The 17,635-nt window shown below is 42.9% G+C and overlaps 2 protein-coding genes across 4 annotated transcripts in view; both read left to right on the forward strand.

Annotated features, from left to right (window-relative positions):
- Positions 1–10,601, forward strand: part of MTARC2 (mitochondrial amidoxime reducing component 2) — a 37,787-nt gene extending 27,186 nt beyond the window's left edge. Inside the window, exons 5-8 of one of the 2 annotated variants that reach the window (XM_087424369.1) lie at positions 1,802–1,863; positions 1,951–2,022; positions 3,179–3,333; positions 9,752–9,853. In XM_087424369.1, the coding sequence (XP_087280495.1) occupies positions 1,802–1,863; positions 1,951–2,022; positions 3,179–3,305 (261 nt within the window). In that variant the 3' untranslated portion in view covers positions 3,306–3,333; positions 9,752–9,853. Of the gene's footprint in view, positions 1–1,801; positions 1,864–1,950; positions 2,023–3,178; positions 3,334–9,751 lie in introns of both variants that reach the window. The other variant, XM_087424368.1, reaches the window with a different exon arrangement.
- Positions 10,602–16,491: 5,890 nt separating this feature from the next.
- MTARC1 (mitochondrial amidoxime reducing component 1) overlaps positions 16,492–17,635 on the forward strand; it is a 71,496-nt gene continuing 70,352 nt past the window's right edge. The window contains exon 1 of one of the 2 annotated variants that reach the window (XM_087424370.1): positions 16,492–16,921. In XM_087424370.1, coding sequence (XP_087280496.1) covers positions 16,650–16,921 — 272 coding nt within the window. In that variant the 5' untranslated portion in view covers positions 16,492–16,649. The remainder of the gene's footprint in view (positions 16,922–17,635) is intronic. The other variant, XM_004439673.3, reaches the window with a different exon arrangement.

Consider the following 17,635-nt stretch of genomic DNA (forward strand, 5'->3'; position numbering starts at 1 on the left):
GCAGTTTTGCTGTTCGAACAGTGCTGATTATAAGTCCTGGCTCGGAAATAGAGATTCGATTGGTTTCATGGTGTGTCCTTGCCTCTTACAAGGGTTACATAATTCATCCGTCAACTGGTTGTTTGGAACCAGAAACAACCAGAAAGTTTCCACCCAGAAAAGTTTCATAAATGATGGGTGGGAACCCAGGGCATCCACAAAGACCTCTTTAGCTCAGTCTGGTAGCTGTGTCATATCCTGTGGGAGATATCTGAGTTGGGAAGATCCAGTTAGGTACTGGAGTACCCGTCGTGTGTTTGCTAAATCACCCCCATAGACCCTGGGGGGTCAGTGTACCCCGGATAGAGGACCAGGGCATGACTGGAGCCTGGTCACCAACGGCGGGAGGGGAAACGTTGTGTTAGTCCCTCCTGCTTGCTCTGCCTTGCACCCTGTAGAAACACACGTGGTCCTCTCTCATGCCCCCAAGGAGGTGTGAAGCAACCAGGTGAGAGGAATAGATGCCTCATTTCCTCACTGGGAGACTGATTTCTCGCCAGATCCCTTAGACCCGTGGTCTTCAACAACCGCACTTGGGTTGAGGGCAGGAAACAGTTTTTCAAGGGACACTTTTTTGCATCTGATTATAGATACTGTTTTTGCTTTATGGAACCTGCAGTGAGGCCCCATCCCCAACGCCTCCCTCCTCTCCCCCTGAGGCCTGGGCAAAGGATTGTCCCGTGAAATTCAAACTTCATAGATGGCTTCCCTATCAGCAAGAGAGGCCTGTAACGTACCGTCCTCATATATATGTGTGTGTATATATATGAATATGTATATGTATGTATACAGCCGGCCCTCCTTATCCGCGAGTTTCTTATCCCGCGGATACGGAGGGCCGACTGTATTCACTGTATTAGGCCATTTTATGTAAGGGACTTGAGCATTCGCGGATTTTGGTATCCGCGGGGCTTCTTGGAACCAATCCCCCGTGGATACAGAGGGACATCTATATATGTATCTGTAATGTAATTTATTTAACCTCCATATATGTGTATATATGTGTATGTATATGTGTGTGTGTAGATAGATAGATACAGATGTAGTTAAAAGCTGGGTGGTTAAAAGTCCTGCCTTCAGAATCCAAAAAGTCTTCAAACCTAGCTGCTGTGACCCTGAGCAAATTTTGCCATCTCTCTAGGCCTCCGTCTCTTTGTGTAAGATGGAGATCATGATGGTACCCTCCTCTAAGTTGTGAGGGTTGATTAAAGCTCTGAGGCAGACGTTGGCAGTGCCGCTGTTCAAGGGTGGGAGGGCAGAGCGGGGCCAGCGGCTGTGGAATGCCGGGACCCCGAGGCAGGCTGCGTCTATGTGGAGGCAAAGTGTTGAATGTGTGAATCTTATAACTGACTTCCCTTGGGTGATGTCCAGCTCATCAAAGAACCATCAGATTTTAACCTGGCTTCTGTTATGGCTTAGCTGTAAGGAAAAAGTGGGCTCGTCTTGCAAGCTATGCGTTTCTCATTATATGTCAATAAATTGGCCTTCTAGTTAATTTATGATTCTCATGGCAAACCGTGCCCCAGAGAAGGTCTGTTCTTGCTGTGCCAACAGAGTCAGGTTTCTGAGGCTGTGAGTCAAGAAGTGGATCCTGGACTCACCAACATGCTGCCTCCCTTTGAGTCCTTTTGGGAGGTTGTGCTTGGCATCTTCTTGCACTGCTCTTTTCTGCTACCTGCAGAGTTAGTACCAGCCAAAGAGTAAACTGCTTTAAAGACTAGTGAAGCCTTAATTCAAAAGATAACTTTTCCTTTTCTCCTAGGATACCTGGGATGAACTCCTAATTGGCAACGTAGAAATGAAAAAGGTTTTGGCTTGCCCCAGGTAAGGATTCTCTCGAGACGCGACCTTGGGGGTGTGGCTGGCTCATTGGTCTTAACTGTCACCTAACCCTTGGTTATTGCATGACAGGTGCATTTTGACCACTGTAGACCCAGATACTGGAGTGATAGACAGGAAGGAGCCACTGGAGACCCTGAGGAGGTAGAACGTCAATGTATCCAATGTATTTTTAATATTATCCCCATCCGAGAACTACCTGTGGGTGTGGGTGCTCTGAGCACCTTCCACTCGGCCTTCTGGTTGGTTTGTGTCTGTTGGTTAATGTGAGTACTTGTTGCTTCCTCTTTTTGTCTGGATGGATCTTCTATTGCTTTTGACCAAATTTTCATTGTATAAGACTATGTTTTGAAATTTTCATCTCTCTCACATCAATTTTTAATAACATTTACATGTGTATTTCCAAATGAAGACCTCAAATACTTTAATTTTATTGCAACTCAAATTTCTTTGTTAGAGTCAATATCAAGGAATATGAGAATAATTGAAGTTGTATAATGAACCATTAGAAAAATTGGAAGGTAATCAGTGGTCAGAGTTTATTTATCCAGGAGCTGCTTTTATACCATGTGTTTATTTAAAGAATTTTGGCTGACTTGAGTTCTGAATATAGAATGTGGTTTTAAATCTAAGTTAACATTTTTTGGGAGATGTATCCTGTTTTATTTCCCTTTCCTCTGTTTTTTTTTTTTTGTTGTTTCTAATGGGTTTAAGTTAGAGAAGAGGTTATTGCTTGAAGTCTTCAGGTTTACAATTCTGGGATTTTTTTTTTGATTTTTAAGATGCAGTGAAGTTAATTTTTTTTTTAGACAGGGCTTTTGCAAAAAATTAACTTCAGCAGTAGTCCAGCCCTCCTGTCAACTGCATCTCTATCTTCAGCTTTGTTCACCAAAGAACCCCAGTTTGGGGCTTCTAAACTTGGAGGGGTAGAAAGCATTGTGGTTCCATGCATTAAACGGAAGGTTAGGGGAGTTCAGGGCATTTCCATTTTGAGACTGTACGAGCATTTGTTTCAATGGGTTATGAAGTTGGAGGTACACATGTAAACAAAGTATTTATTTTAAGTAACACAAGTTTTTTTCCTTTTGGCCTCAAACTGAAGCCATGGAAAAATTGTTTAGACTCTCAGGATACTTCTAGAAAAACTAGGATTATTTGAAGGTTGACTAACTGCTCGCAGGTCTCTGTCAACATTGTAGAAAAGGCTTGCTATGTATTTATAGATAACCTGAGAATGAAGACTTGAATTCTAATGAGAGCACTTAGATTATTTCTTTTTTGTGCCTGATGCTTTTTTCAGCTACCGCCTCTGTGATCCTTCCGAGAAGCAAATATACAAGACATCCCCACTTTTTGGGATCTATTATTCAGTGGAGAAAATTGGAAGCCTAAAAGTTGGTGACCCTGTGTATCGGATGGTACAGTGACGGATCCACTATGGTGACACGATAAAGGGTCAGCTTCGCTTCTAGAATGCGGTGCCTGGGAGACACTGCCACGTTTTCTTGTGTTGAGATATTTTTACATTTTGTTGCCTTAACTCTTGGGTTAGTGAGCAGTTTGTGTTCTGATCTTCAGAGTTGGAAAATGCCCTTTATTTTTCTTCCCCTCAGTAATCTGTATTCTTCCGGACTTCTCCATCCCACTTTCCCATCCAATTATAAAATGCTGATGCAAGATCCTCAGCAGAAAGGCAGGTTTATGTCCCCAGTTCATTAGGGAATACCATTCAGGAATAAAGAAATGAAGGCGAGCCATTCTTGAGAGTTCTATATTTATTTTTTCTGTCTCTGATGGAAAAGTGAAGGGGAAATGTTTAAATTATTCAAAATCAACTTGGGGAAAACCATTAAATCAAATGCTTTTATCAAGTGTATTTTTTAAATATGATTTAAAGTTTGAAAAAAAAATCAAGACATCAAGGTGCCTGGATTCTGAATCACGAGGTAGAAAATAATGCTCTCACCTTGATTTCACCAGGCCACATAAAACTCTGCCTCCTGGAGCATAATACCGAACCCCCAAATTATAGGAATGAGAAAGTCAGTCAGAAGACCTCAGATTGAGGTTTTTAAGTAACTTTTCTCATAAAATCCATAACCCAGTTCTTACAGTCACCTCACCTCCAAGACTTTTGACCATCCTTCTGTCTACTTCTGGCCTGACCTCCTCACCTTCTCGCCTGACCATCCTCAGGACAACATAGGATAGGGGTTCAGAGGGTCCAGATCTAGCGTTAGATAGACTTGGGCTTGTCATCCTAGCAGCTCCATTTCCTAACTTGGTTGAGTTATTTCAGCCCTCCCAGCCTCAGTATCCTCTCTGCAAAGTGGGAATAATAATATTATTCACCAAAACAACCAATAAAAGTTATTTTGAGGATTAATTAATATAAAGTTGCAGCATTGCAACAGAAACATGGAAAGTGCTCAGTAAATAACAGCTATGACTTTTATTGTTATCATTGCAACAACTACCCCATGTAGGGCCCAGTCTTAGATGCCATAGTGGATATGAAGATGAGACAGGCTTTGCCTTTGAGGTGGGTGAAGAGGAAAGAAACTTCTATTGGCTACCTGTTACAATCAGGCGTTTACATAACCATAACTGTATTTCATCAGTTCTAAAATGCCTATTTTTTCCCACATTTTAACGTCTCTGAAATCAGAAAGTTTCTTATAACATTCAGGATGCCTCTTTGAAAAATCTTAATCATGCATATAATAGTGGTGCATCTTTGGATTGATGTGTCTTGCATTTGGTGAAATGAATAAGCACGAGAGAAAACTTGGAAGTTCTTAAGTGCCTACCATTTCTTAAGGCCCCATCTGGGGAACGTGGACCCAAGCCTGAGCCGTCTGGCTTGAGTGAAACTGATCCTGTGTTCTTGCTGTTCAGGCCGCAGTTGATTGGATCTGGGTCAGTGCGTGAGCCAAGCTCTTTGATATGTCGTCTGATTGGAGGGAGCCCGGTGGCTGCTGAGCTGCCTTAACAAATAGGTATCCTCTGTATTGCTCAGTCTCAAATCCACTCAGTCAGATCCTGTTTTGCAATAGATTGAGGCAAGGAACACCTGTGGTTCACTCTGACTCAGCCAATTTTCAGTCATTTCAGCTCCCAGGAGTCTTTGTGCATTGAGGAGCCTGAGTGTTATCTTTTGTAATCCTTTTAGAGTCTCTGTGAGATAGATGTGATAATCAGCATCTGCAAGGACAAGAAAGAAAGGCTCAGATAGGTCAACTGACTGAGGGTCGAGGAGCTGATGAGAGGTAGAGCGAAGAGGCTCTTTGCACAGCCGTATGCCATACATTTTTGTGTGTAAAAAAATAACTACAACTCGTATCCGACATCCATATATGATGAAAAATCTCAACAAAATGGGTATAGAAGGAAAGTACCTCAACATAATAAAGGCCATATTTGACAAACCCACAGCCGACATCATACTCAGTGAGGAAAAACTGAAAGCCATTCCTCTGAGAACAGGAACAAGACAAGGGTGCCCAATCTCACCACTCTTATTCAACATAGTACTGGAGGTTTTGGCCAGAGCAGTTAGACAAGAAAAAGGAATAAAAGGAATCCAAATAGGCAACGAAGAAGTGAAACTTGTGCTGTTTGCAGATGACATGATTTTATATATAGAAAAGAGCCCATTGGAAAACTATTAGAAATAATCAACAACTAGAGCAAAATTGCAGGGTACCAAATCAACTTACAAATCAGTTGCATTTCTATCCTCTAATAGCGAACTAACATAAAGAGTACTTAAGAATACAATCCCATTTACAATCACAACAAAAAGAATAAAATATCTAAGAATAAATTTAACCAAAGAGGTGAAAGACCTATACAATGAAAACTATAAGACATTATTGAAAGAAATCGATGATGACATAAAGAAATGGAAAGATATCCCATGAACATGGATTAGAAGAATAAACATAGTTAAAATGTCCATACTACCTAAAGCAATCTACAGATTCAATGCAATCCCAGTCAGAATCCCAATGACATTCTTTATAGAAATAGAACAAAGAATCCTAAAATTCATATGGGGCAACAAAAGACTCCGAATAGCTAAAGAAATCCTGAGAAAAAAGAACAAAGCTGGAGGCATTACAATCCCTGACTTCAAAATATACTACAAAGCTATAGTAATCAAAACAGCATGGTACTGGCACAAAAACAGTCACACAGATCAATGGAACAGAGTTGAAAGCCCAGAAGTAAAACCACACATCTATGGACAGCTAATCTTTGACAAAGGAGCTCAGAACATACAATGGAGAAAGGAAAATCTCTTCAATAAATGGTGCTGAGAAAACTGGACAACCATATGCAAAAGAATGAAAGTAGACGATTCTCTTTCACCATACACAAAAATTAACTCACAATGGCTCAAAGACCTGAAGGTAAAACCTGAAACTATAGAACTCCTGGAAGAAAATATAGACAGTGCACTCTTTGACATTGGTCTTAGAGGGATCTTTTCGAATTCCATATCTACTTAGACGAGGGAAACAAAAGGAAAAAATAAACAAGTGGGACTTCATCAGACTAAAGAGCTTCTGCAAGGTAAAGGAAGCAAGGATCAAAATGAAAAGACAACTCACCAGTTGGGAGAAAATATTTGCAAATCATACATCCAACAAGAGGTTAATCTCCATAATATGTAAAGAAGTCACACAACTGAAAAACAAACAACTCAATCAAAAAAAGGGCAGAGGATGTGAAGAGATATTTTTTTCAAGGAAGATATACAGACGGCCAATAAGCACATGAAAAGATGTTCAGCATCACTAATCATCAGGGAAATGCAAATGAAAACCACACTAAGATATCACCTTACACTCGTTAGAATGGCTATAATCACCAAGACAAAAAATAACAAATGTTGGAGAGGTTGTGGAGAAACGGGAACCCTCATTCACTGCTGGTGGGAATGCAAACTGGTGCAATCTCTATGGAAAGCAGTATGGAGATTCCTCAAAAAATTAAAAATAGAAATACCCTATGATCCAGCTATCCACTATTGGGTATTTATCTAAAGAACCTGAAATCAACAAGCCAAAGAGGCTAATGCACCCCTATGTTTATTGCAGCATTACTCACTATAGCCAAGACATGGAAGCAACCCAAGTGTCCCTTGACTGATGATTGGATAAAGAAGATGTGGTATATATATACAATGGAATACTACTCAGCCATAAAAAAAAGACAAAATTGTCCCATTTGCAACAACATGGATGGAACTTGAGGGTATTATGTTAAGCGAAATAAAAGTCAGATGGAGAAAGGCAAACACTGCATGATTTCACTCATATGTGGAATATAAACTAACACGTGGACAGAGAGAACAGTTTGGTGGTTACCAGGGGGTAGGGGATTGGAGGGTGGGCACAAGGGTGAAGGGACACATTTATATGGTGACTGACAAACAATAATGAAATTTCAAAATGTTATAAACTATTATGACATCAATAAAAAAATAACTACAACTCAGGGAGAGATGCAGTGCTTCATGAGTTCAGAGGAGAAATAAATCCTTTCTGGGTAGGGTGGTGGAGGAAAGCTTGAGGGTAGCTATGGAACCTGGACTCGCTGAGGAAGGAAAGTCAGGAGAGCGCTCCAGGGATCTACTGTGATGGAAGCTCCTAGAAGGGCCAAGCTACTGTAGGGACCTGGGAGGACACTGGAGTGGAGAGGAGGGGAGAGGAGGGGTAAAGCCAGATACTGTAGGTTCTTGTGAGTTAGTTTGCAGGTGAAGGTAGCTGTGGAACTTGTTTAAGCCCAAATCATGATCAAAACTGTGCTTTTGGAAGAATGTGCTGAGAGCCAGGTGTGGGATGGACCAGAGTGGGGTGACAGTAGAGGGGAAAGGCTGGGGGCGGGGGACGGCATGTGATTTAAGGAGGTGGAAGTTGTGGGGGTGGAGAGGGAAGTGTGGCATGCCCAGGTCCTCAGTGTGGCATAGATGCTCTTTGCCATTTGGCGCCAAGCTTTCTTTCAGCATTATTATCTGCCACTCCCTGCACACCCACCCTGGGCACTTTTCCCGCTTCTCCGTTCTGAACATGCTTCTCTTCCCTGAGTGCCAGCCCTAAGAGTTCCACCTGTGGAACTTTGTATCAAGTCTCCCTGACCCCAGTCCCCCCAGAAGCACCGAGGGGTTTCCTGTCTGGTGATGCATTTCTGTTGGGCTTTAAAAATAACAGCAATGTTACTCATTTACTTTAAGTGAGCCTACTACTGTTTCTGCATTCTGGGGGATCTCCTTTATATGACAGGTGGATTAAAACCTTTACAAAAAATAGCAGTTAATTCTTTTTTTTTCTTTGTGAGGAGATCAGCCCTGTGTTAACATCTGCCAATCCTCCTCTTTTTTTTGCTGAGGAAGACTGGCCCTGGGCTAACATCCATGCTCATCTTCCTCCACTTGATATGGGACGCCGCCACAGCATGGCTTGCCCAGCAGTGCGTGGGTGCGCACCCAGGATCGCGCCCGGGATCCAAACCGGCGAACCCCAGGCCGCCGCAGCAGAGCACACGCACTTAACCGCTTGTGCCACCAGGCCGGCCCCAGCAGTTAATTCTTGCATCAGGGTTCCTTGAGTTGTTTATTTATCCATTTAAAATTTAATTATATAAAAGTTCATCTGTTCCATTATAAATGCAATATATGTTCATCATGGCAAATTTAGAAAATACCAGAAAAGTAGAAGAGAAAAATCACTCATTGTCACTGTTTATAAATTTTATTCTGGTTGTTTTCTGTTTGTTTAATGTACTGATCCGTATGATATAAAATATGTATGATATATTATATCATACATATATAATTATATATACATATATACATATATAATTATATATACACATATATAATTATATATATCATAGAGATATATATGATATATATCTAATTTATATATAGTTTATTTCTATATAATCAATATAATTTATATAGATAAATATATCTTTGATATATAATTTATATATCGATATATATCATGTATATATCATATGTACATACATGATATATTTATCATATGTATATCATATATCATATTATATATAATACAGAAGTATATATCATAAGCACTCTAATAGGCCTCCAATCTATTCAAATGTCGTTTTTGATGGCTCATAACAGTACATTGTATAAATATGACACTTATTAAACACCATTTTACAATATTTGACACTAGGACTATATCTAATTTTGTTATAAATAATATTGTAGTATATATCATTGTATGCAGAGCATTTTAAAATTAAGTGTTTTCCTGTAAGTTAGATTCCTAAAGGGGAATTGTTGACTCGTGGGGTTTAGGCATATTTTTCAGCAGCTGGACCAATTGCTCTCAGAAGCACTCTGCTGTGGGCACCCCCACATGGCGTGTGAGAGACGTCCCTTGCTTTGGGTTGTTGCCAGAACAAGGTGGGCGACTCAGTCTTTTTTTTTTTTGTGAGGAGATCAGCCCTATGCCTATCTGCCAATCCCCCTCTTTTTTTTGCTGAGGAAGACTGGCCCTGGGCTAACATCCGTGCCCATTTTCCTCCACTTTATATGGGACGCCGCCACAGCATGGCTTGACAAGCGGTGCGTCTGTGCGCGCCCAGGTTCCGAACCCGCGAACCCCGGGCTGTGGCAGCAGAGCGCGTGCACTTAACTGCTTGCACCACTGGGCTGGCCCCGGGTGACTCCGTCTTAAGGCTGCTTTTCTCTATTAAGGTAATTTGGTGCAGGACATAGTTTATATTTCTTGCATTTTAACCTCAATAAGTGACTGTTTTGTAGATGTTTGAATTATTTAAGACTGGCAGGAGAAATAACCAAATAATCAGAGATTCTTGTCATTTATTTCAGGTTTCAGTGTCCCGGAGACATTGATGAGGATTTTGATGACAGCAGCACCACCTCGGCGAATCATTATTATCAGCCTTTGACCATCTTCACCCTGGAAAAAATCTCTATTTTTGACTTGTTGGAGTTATGTATGCTCCAAGTTAATGCAAGGAAAGTATTAGATTTGATTTGGGAATAAGAAAGTATACAAATTTTAGGTAATGAAGAGTTTTTAAATAAATAAGCTTGCCTGTAAAATTATTTTGAATGTTACTGTAGCTATTACACTTCTTCAGTCCCTGACAATATTGATGAGTAAAGAAAGCTTAAAGAATCAGCTAAACAGCTACAAAATTTTAGGAAAACGTCTACATTTTATTACCTATCATTGCATGGAAAACAACAGGTTTCCTGACGTACTTTTACATGTTAACACAGCCAGAAATTCCTATTAGTTGATTTTTACATGGCTATTGAGTCCTATCAACTTTTCATTCAGTTTTGACCTTGCTATTATGGAATCAGGTTGTACTTGAGTATGGAAATTATTTTATAGACCTTCTTTTTATAGTTGATTATGCCTCTATTAAGCCATATAAAAGTAATTTGTGTGTAATTGCCAGATACACCACCTGGAATTCCAACTATGATAAAGAAGAGAATGGGACTTAGAATGAAATTTTGAGAGTAGGATTGGGAGGAAGGAAGCATGAACATATCTTTTTAGGTGTAAATAATTTTTTTTGTAACAGAGAAATGAACTATTTTGGTATGAGTAAACAAAAATTCTCTCTGAAGTAACATGTGAATTAATTAACCCACTTATAATTTGTGGTTTCTTTACTACTAATAAATGTGAATCTCAGTTGTACTTTTTCTTCGGTATTTATGAGTCACCTTCCAGGGCGTTTCTCATTTTATATTAGAACTTCAGTCACTGTCATTCATTGTTCTTTACCCTTTGTGATTACTGAGCAGAGGGCTTCTCTCCAGAGACACAATCAGACTCCACAAACATTACCTCCTGTCATTGGTGGGGGCTGGGGGTGGGTATCATGAACCACACAGATGGCCCATCTCAGGCCTGATGGCCAGTGACTGAGAGACTGCCCAGTGGCCAGTGAGGAGCAGCTGATCTTCCTTCTCCATTTTCCTTTGCTGGGTTCTGGGACTGAAATTGAAACCAGGGGCCAACTTGTTTTAACTATACTCAATCAGTTGTCTGTTTGCAAAAGTAGTTAGATAATGCCTTACTAAAACCTGCCCTATAGATAACATCTCTGATGCTTGAGTTACCATGGTAACCGGTGCTTGAGTTTTTCAGGAACTGAGAGTCGACTCCTTGTCCAGTTCAGGCCAGTTAAGACCACTGGCTCATTAACTGGGCCTACGCCAGGGATCCATAGGTGACCCTTTGATGTCAGGGGTCTGAAAACTCCACTCTCATCATGCTGATGCCACCATTTTGTGAACATGCATCCTACAAAGAGCCACGAAGCTTGACTACTACTGTCAATGACCTCACTTCTCCTTACCTCCAATCATCTCTCCCCACTTCACACCACCATGCCCCACTATCCCATAAATATTCCTAATCCCCATTTTCGAAGAGGCAGATTGGAGACTTATTCTCTCATCTCCTCATTTGGCTGCCTTGTGAATAAACCCTTTCTCTGCTGAAAACTCATCATCTTGGTGACTGGTACACCACGTGGTGGGCAAAATGAGCCTGGTTTGGTAACAAAATTAACCTCCATTCCCAGCACCCTGTAATGTAAGGTAAAACTGTTAAGTTAGCTCTATACCTGGGTAAATTTTGGAAATGATGAAATTGAAAAATGATACTAACTTTAATGTCAACCATTAAAATAGAGAATCAAATTTTTCCTTTTAAATTTCTGAAGAGAAATGAGGGAGAGAGATCAACTGAAATACACAAATTTAGTGCCCCTGAGCTGTCTTTTCCGTGGAGAGTACGGTGTTCTTCTGTCACGCTGAGACGTGCTGCTCCTCACTCTGTTCCCCCATGGCACACATCACCATCAATCAACATTTCTTCTGGGGAAGCTGGGTTTACTCCAAGCCCCTTTTCCCTCCAGCTCATTCCTGGAAGAGGTGAGATCATTATGTACCCCAACAGCTGAAGCAACACTGACCTCTGGACTCTGAACACAATTCCTGGATTTCACAGGAGCGGGGAATGGGTTGGAATCCTGGGGTTGGAAGAGAAACAAATAGGACAGATATAATCTGTTCAGACCCAAATATTTATGGCGAGGAACAACGTTCAAGGACAGATCTTCCCTGAGCACCGAAGGGCCCTGAAGTGTGTTGCCAGCTGGGGAAAGGGGATTGATTCCCTTTTGGGGACTCTCCCTTCTCTGATATAAGACACCCTCCATCTGCGTGGATGATTCTGGTGGGGTCTTGAATTGTACAGTCCTGGCCCATGTGCGGAGCTGGACCTGATAATGACTCTCCCCTTGACCAAACTTTAGTAAGGCTCCTCTGAGCCCTTTTCTTGACTAGGCCTAGACCTTGCCACTAGCTTTGCCACACCTGCATAGCCCAGTTTTGCAAGAATCCTACTAAGTCACTTTAGAGAGAATCTCTACCCTTTATATTTGATCACTCTCATTATCTGATCAAGTTCTTCACCCCCACCTATGACATCTAAGAGCTTGACCTGCCTTCAGCAAGAATCCTGTTAAGTCAGTAAGAATCCTCCTACCCTTGATGTCTCCTCTTAGTAATTTTTCCATCCACTTGATCCCGTCACTCTGCTCCTGGGCTGTAAATCCCCACGTGTCTTTGCTGTATTCAGAGTTGAGCCCTATTGTAATGTCTCCATTGTAATAGTCTTTTTTTTTAATTGACATATAACATTGTATTAGTTTAAGGTGTACCACATGATTTGATACATGTATATATTATGAAATGCTTAACACAATAAGTTAACATCCATCACTTCACATAGTAACAGTTTTTTCCTTGTGGTGAGAATTTTTAAGATCTAATCTCTTAGCAACTTATTTAAATATACAACACAGTATTGTTAACGATCGTCACCATGCTGTACATTACACCCCCAGAATTTATTCATCTTATAACTGGAAGTTTGTACTTATTGACCTCCTTCACCCACTTCGCCCACCTCCCATGCTTCTGGCAACCACCAATCTGTTCTCTATATCTATGAGTTTGGTTTTTTTAGATTCCACAAATAAATGAGATCATACAGTATTTGTGTTTCTCTATCTGGCTTATTTCACTTAGCATAATGCCCTCAAGGTCCACCCATGTTGTTGCAAATGGCAGGATTTCCTTCTTTTGTTATGTCTGAATAATATTCCATTGTATATATATACTATGTTTTCTTCACCCATTCATCCACTGATGGACACTTATGTTGTTTCCATGTCTTGGCTATTGTAAATAATGCTGCAGTGAACATGGGGGTGCAGATATCTCTTCAAGTTACTGTTTTCATTTCCTTTAGATAAATACCCAGAAGTGGTGTTGCTGGATCATATGGTAGTTCTATTCTTAATTTTTTTTTTTTGAGGAAGATCGGCCCTGAGCTAACATCTGCCAATCCTCCTCTTTTTTCTTGCTGAGGAAGACTGGCCCTGGGCTAAGATCCCTGCCCATCTTCCTCCACTTTATGTGGGACGCCGCCACAGCATGGCCTGACAAGCAGTGTGTTGGTGTGCGCCCGGGATCCCAACCCAGGCCACCAGCAGCGGAGCTCGCACATTTAACTGCTACGCCACGGGGCTGGCCCCTCATTGTGGTTTTGATTTGCATTTCCCTGATGATTAGTGATGCTGAGCACCTTTACATGTACCTGTTGGCCATTTGTATGTCTTCTCTGGAAAAATGTCTATTTAGTTACTCTGCCCATTTTTAAATCAGATTTTTTGTTTGTTTGTTTTGGCTATTGAGTTGTGTGAGTTCTTTTATATTTTGGATATTAACCCCTTATCAGGTATATGATTTGCAAATATTTTCTCCCATTCAGTTGCCTTTTCATTTTGCTGATGGTTTCCTTTGCTGTGAAAAAGCTTTTTAGTTTGATGTAGTCCCATTTGTTTAGTTTTGCTTTTGTTGCCTTTGCTTTTGGTGTCAAATCCAAAAAATCACCCCCAAGACTGATGTCAGGGAGCTTACCACCTATGTTTTCTTCTAGGAGTTTTATGGTTTCAGATCTTACATTCAAGTTCTTAATACATTTTGAGCTGACTTTTGTGTATGGTGTAAGATGGGGGGGTCCAGTTTTATTCTTTTGCATGTGGCTGTCCAGTTTTCCCAACATCATTTACTGAAGAGATTGTCATTTTCCCATTGTAAATTCTTGCTTCCTTTGTTGTAAATTAATTGACCATATTTGCATGGGTTTATTTCTGGGCTCTCTATTCTGTTCCATTGATCTATGAGTCTGGTTTAATGCCAATACCATATTGTTGTGATTACTATAGCTTTGTAATATACTTTAAAATCAGCAAGTGTGATGCTTCCAGCTTTGTTCTTTGGTCTCAAGATTGCTTTGGCTATTTTGGGTCTTTTGTGGTTCCATACAAATTTCAGAATTGTTTTTTCTATATCTGTGAAAAATGCCATTGTAATTTTGATAGGGATTGCATTGAATCTGTAGATTGCTTTGGGTAGTTGGACATTTTGACAATATTAATTCCTCCAGTCCATAAGCACAGAATGTCTTTCCATTTATTTCTTTCTTCCATTTCTTTGATCAGTCTTATAGTTTTCAGCATACAGATCTTTCACCTCCACGGTTAAATTTACTCTTAGGTATTTTATTCTTTTTGATGCAATTGTAAATGGGCTTTTTTCCCCTTAATTTCTCTTTCTGATAGTTCCTTGTTAGTGTATAGAAATGCAACTGATTTTTGTACACTGATTTTGTATCCTGCAACTTTACTGAATTCAGTTATTAGTTCTAACAGTTCTCTGGTGGAGACTTTACGATTTTCTTTTTTTTTAATTTATTTTTTTCCCCCCAAAGCCCCAGCAGACAGCTGTACATCATAGTTTCACATCCCTCCAGTTGCTGCTTATGGCACACGGCCCCACCATGGCTGGAGAAGCAGCGCGTGGGCGCGGGCCTGGGCCCAAACCAGGGGCCGCCAGCAGAGGAGCGCGCGCACTCAACCGCCAAGCCAGGGGCCGGCCCACGATTTTCTATACATAACATCATGTCATCTGCAAAAAGAGACAGTTTTACTTCTTCCTTGCAATTTGGGTGTCTCATTTCTTTTTCTTGCCTAACTGCTCTGGCTAGAATTTCCAATACTATGCTGAATAAAAGGAGCAAGAGTGGGCATCCTCGACTTGTTCCTGATATCAGAGCAGTAGTAGTCTTTTTTTTTTTTTTTTTTTAAAGCTCCAAATTACATTTATTGCAGTAACATTGGTTTATAACATTGCAAAAATTTCAGGTGTACATCATTGTACTTCTATTTCTGCATGGACTACATCATGTTCACCACCAAAATACTAATTACAAGCTATTCCACTGTTGGGTATTTATCCAAAGAACTTGAAAACACCAATTTGCAAAGGTACATGCACCCCTGTGTTCATTGCAGCCTTATTCACAATAGCCAAGACTTGGAAGCAACCTAAGTGCCCATCAAGGGACGAATGGATAAAGAAGCTGTGGTATATATACACAATGGAATACTACTCAGCCATAAGAAACGACGAAATCCAGCCATTTGTGACAACATGGATGGACATTGAGGGTATAATGCAAAGTGAAATAAGTCAGAGGGAGAAGGCCAAATACCGTATGATTTCCTTCATTAAGTAGTAGATAATAACAACAATAAACAAACACATAGGGACAGAGATTGGATTGGTGGTTACCAGAGGGGAAGGGGGGAGGTTGGAGGGTGAAAGGGATAATTGGGTACATGTGTGTGATCCAGCTATTCCACTGTTGAGTAGTAGTCTTGAATAAAGTCTTCCTCACCGTTTTAACAAGTGTCAGAATAATTTTTTCTGGCGCAGCAAACAAGAGCTTAAGGCTCCTAAACCACACTGACCCTACTGGCTGACCTTGTTGTTTTGAAATAAGACCTGATTTGGAAATGGCAGTAACTGAGGGCAGTCCCTGCAGGCGGGTCACACTCCCTCTGGCCTGAAGAAGCCTCGGACCTTGTGCCAGCACCAACCTTCCCAGTCACGGCCCTGGCGAATGCAGCTCCATCTCTGAGCCTTCCGGTCAGGAGGAAGGGACCGAATTCGGAGACTTGTAGGGGGCGCTCTCCGCTGCCCATTGCGCTCTGAGCTGCTGCTGCGGCCAGGAGAACCTGGGACCGCCTGCTTCTCACAGGCTCCGGCTCGCGGACCCTGAGGACCTGGTCGCATCCCCGCGCCCTCAGATTCCCACTGCCCCAAGCTCCCTCGCCCCTGCGTGGCAGGCGGGAAGGGCGGCGGAGGGCGCTGGGCACTCCGCATGGGCCGCGCTGTGCCCACGCGCCACTCGCTATCCCCAAGCGAGGGATCTTCCCGCTGCCTGGTTTCTGATTTAGAAATGACGCGTTGTCCTGCAAATTTTGCATTTTTGTCTATTTTAGGTTAAACAACCCACAAATACGTGAATAAATAAACTGGTCATCTGTAGCGATCACGGGGGTGGGTATCTCGCCTTGCAGCCTCAGGCGGCGGAAGTGGAGAAGACAGCGGGACAAAGGCCGTGTTGAAGCTGAGCGCCCCAGGGCCACCCCTCCAGAGATAAACGCGATGCCCTCTGATCCGCCCGGAAGGAGTCAGGAGCTGCCTTCCCTTTGGCCTCGGGGCCAAGGGCCACACCTCCGCGAGCAGCCCCGGGCGGCGGAGCGCGCGCACCGGCGCTGGGTCCGGGCAGAGCTCTCGCCGCGCTCGCGCTCGCTCGGCCATGGGCGCCGCCGCCTCGTCGGCGCTGGCCCGCCTCGGCCTCCCCGCGCGGCCCCGGCCCGGCTGGCTGGGGGTGGCCGCGCTGGGACTGGCCGCCGTGGCGCTGGGGGCCGTGGCCTGGCGCCGCGCGAGGCCCCGGCGGCGCGGGCGGCTGCAGCAGGTGGGCACCGTGGCGCAGCTGTGGATCTACCCGGTCAAGTCCTGCAAGGGGGTGCCGGTGAGCGCGGCCGAGTGCACGGCCATGGGGCTGCGCAGCGGCCACCTGCGCGACAGGTACAGCCGGGCCCGGGCGCGGGCAGCGCGGGATGCGCTCGGGATGCGGACGGAAGCGAGGGAGGTTTGGAGTCCACTCACAGGCCCTTCCTCCCCTTGTAAAGAAACTGGGAGCTGGATGGGGCAAGGAAAAAGAGAAAAAGGGGCCATCACCTCCCGACAGCAGACCCTAGGGGCCGGGAGCCTGCGTCCCGACCCGCTTTCGCGAGCTGGCTGTATTTCACATCACCCACGGACTCTTTCGCTTCTTGCGCTCCAGACGAGGTGTGGTTTCCGTCCCCAGGTGTCTGCCAGGGCGCAAGCCGACTTTTTAAACTCCGTCTAGCGGCGGCGGCGAGCTTCACACGGTTGGTCCCCGCCACTTTATTTTTAGTAGTTGTCTCTTGAGAACTTGGGGAAAGTTGGAGTCTCGGAGCCCAGCCCTCAAAGGGCGCACCAAGGCGGAGCACAGAAGCGTAATCACAGCAATTGAAGGTTTAGCTTCTTGCAGCTTAAAAAGTGCTATTGCATATATTATTTTCCCTAATTCTCTCAAGCGCTCTTTTATGGATAAAGAAACTGAGGTTCAGAGCCACACAGCAGTGGAACCAGGGCTGCTGTTTCCATTACCAGACAGGTGCTTTGTAAATAGTGGGTTTATTAGTGCCCTATGTGGGTAGTCACGATCTGTGTGAATTCCTGGGGTTCAGCTAAGGTTGCCAAGGCACAGAGCAA

Source organism: Ceratotherium simum, chromosome 36 (assembly GCF_057802395.1).
Source record: "Ceratotherium simum simum isolate JZ-2026a chromosome 36, ASM5780239v1, whole genome shotgun sequence".
NCBI classification, from domain to species: domain Eukaryota; kingdom Metazoa; phylum Chordata; class Mammalia; order Perissodactyla; family Rhinocerotidae; genus Ceratotherium; species Ceratotherium simum.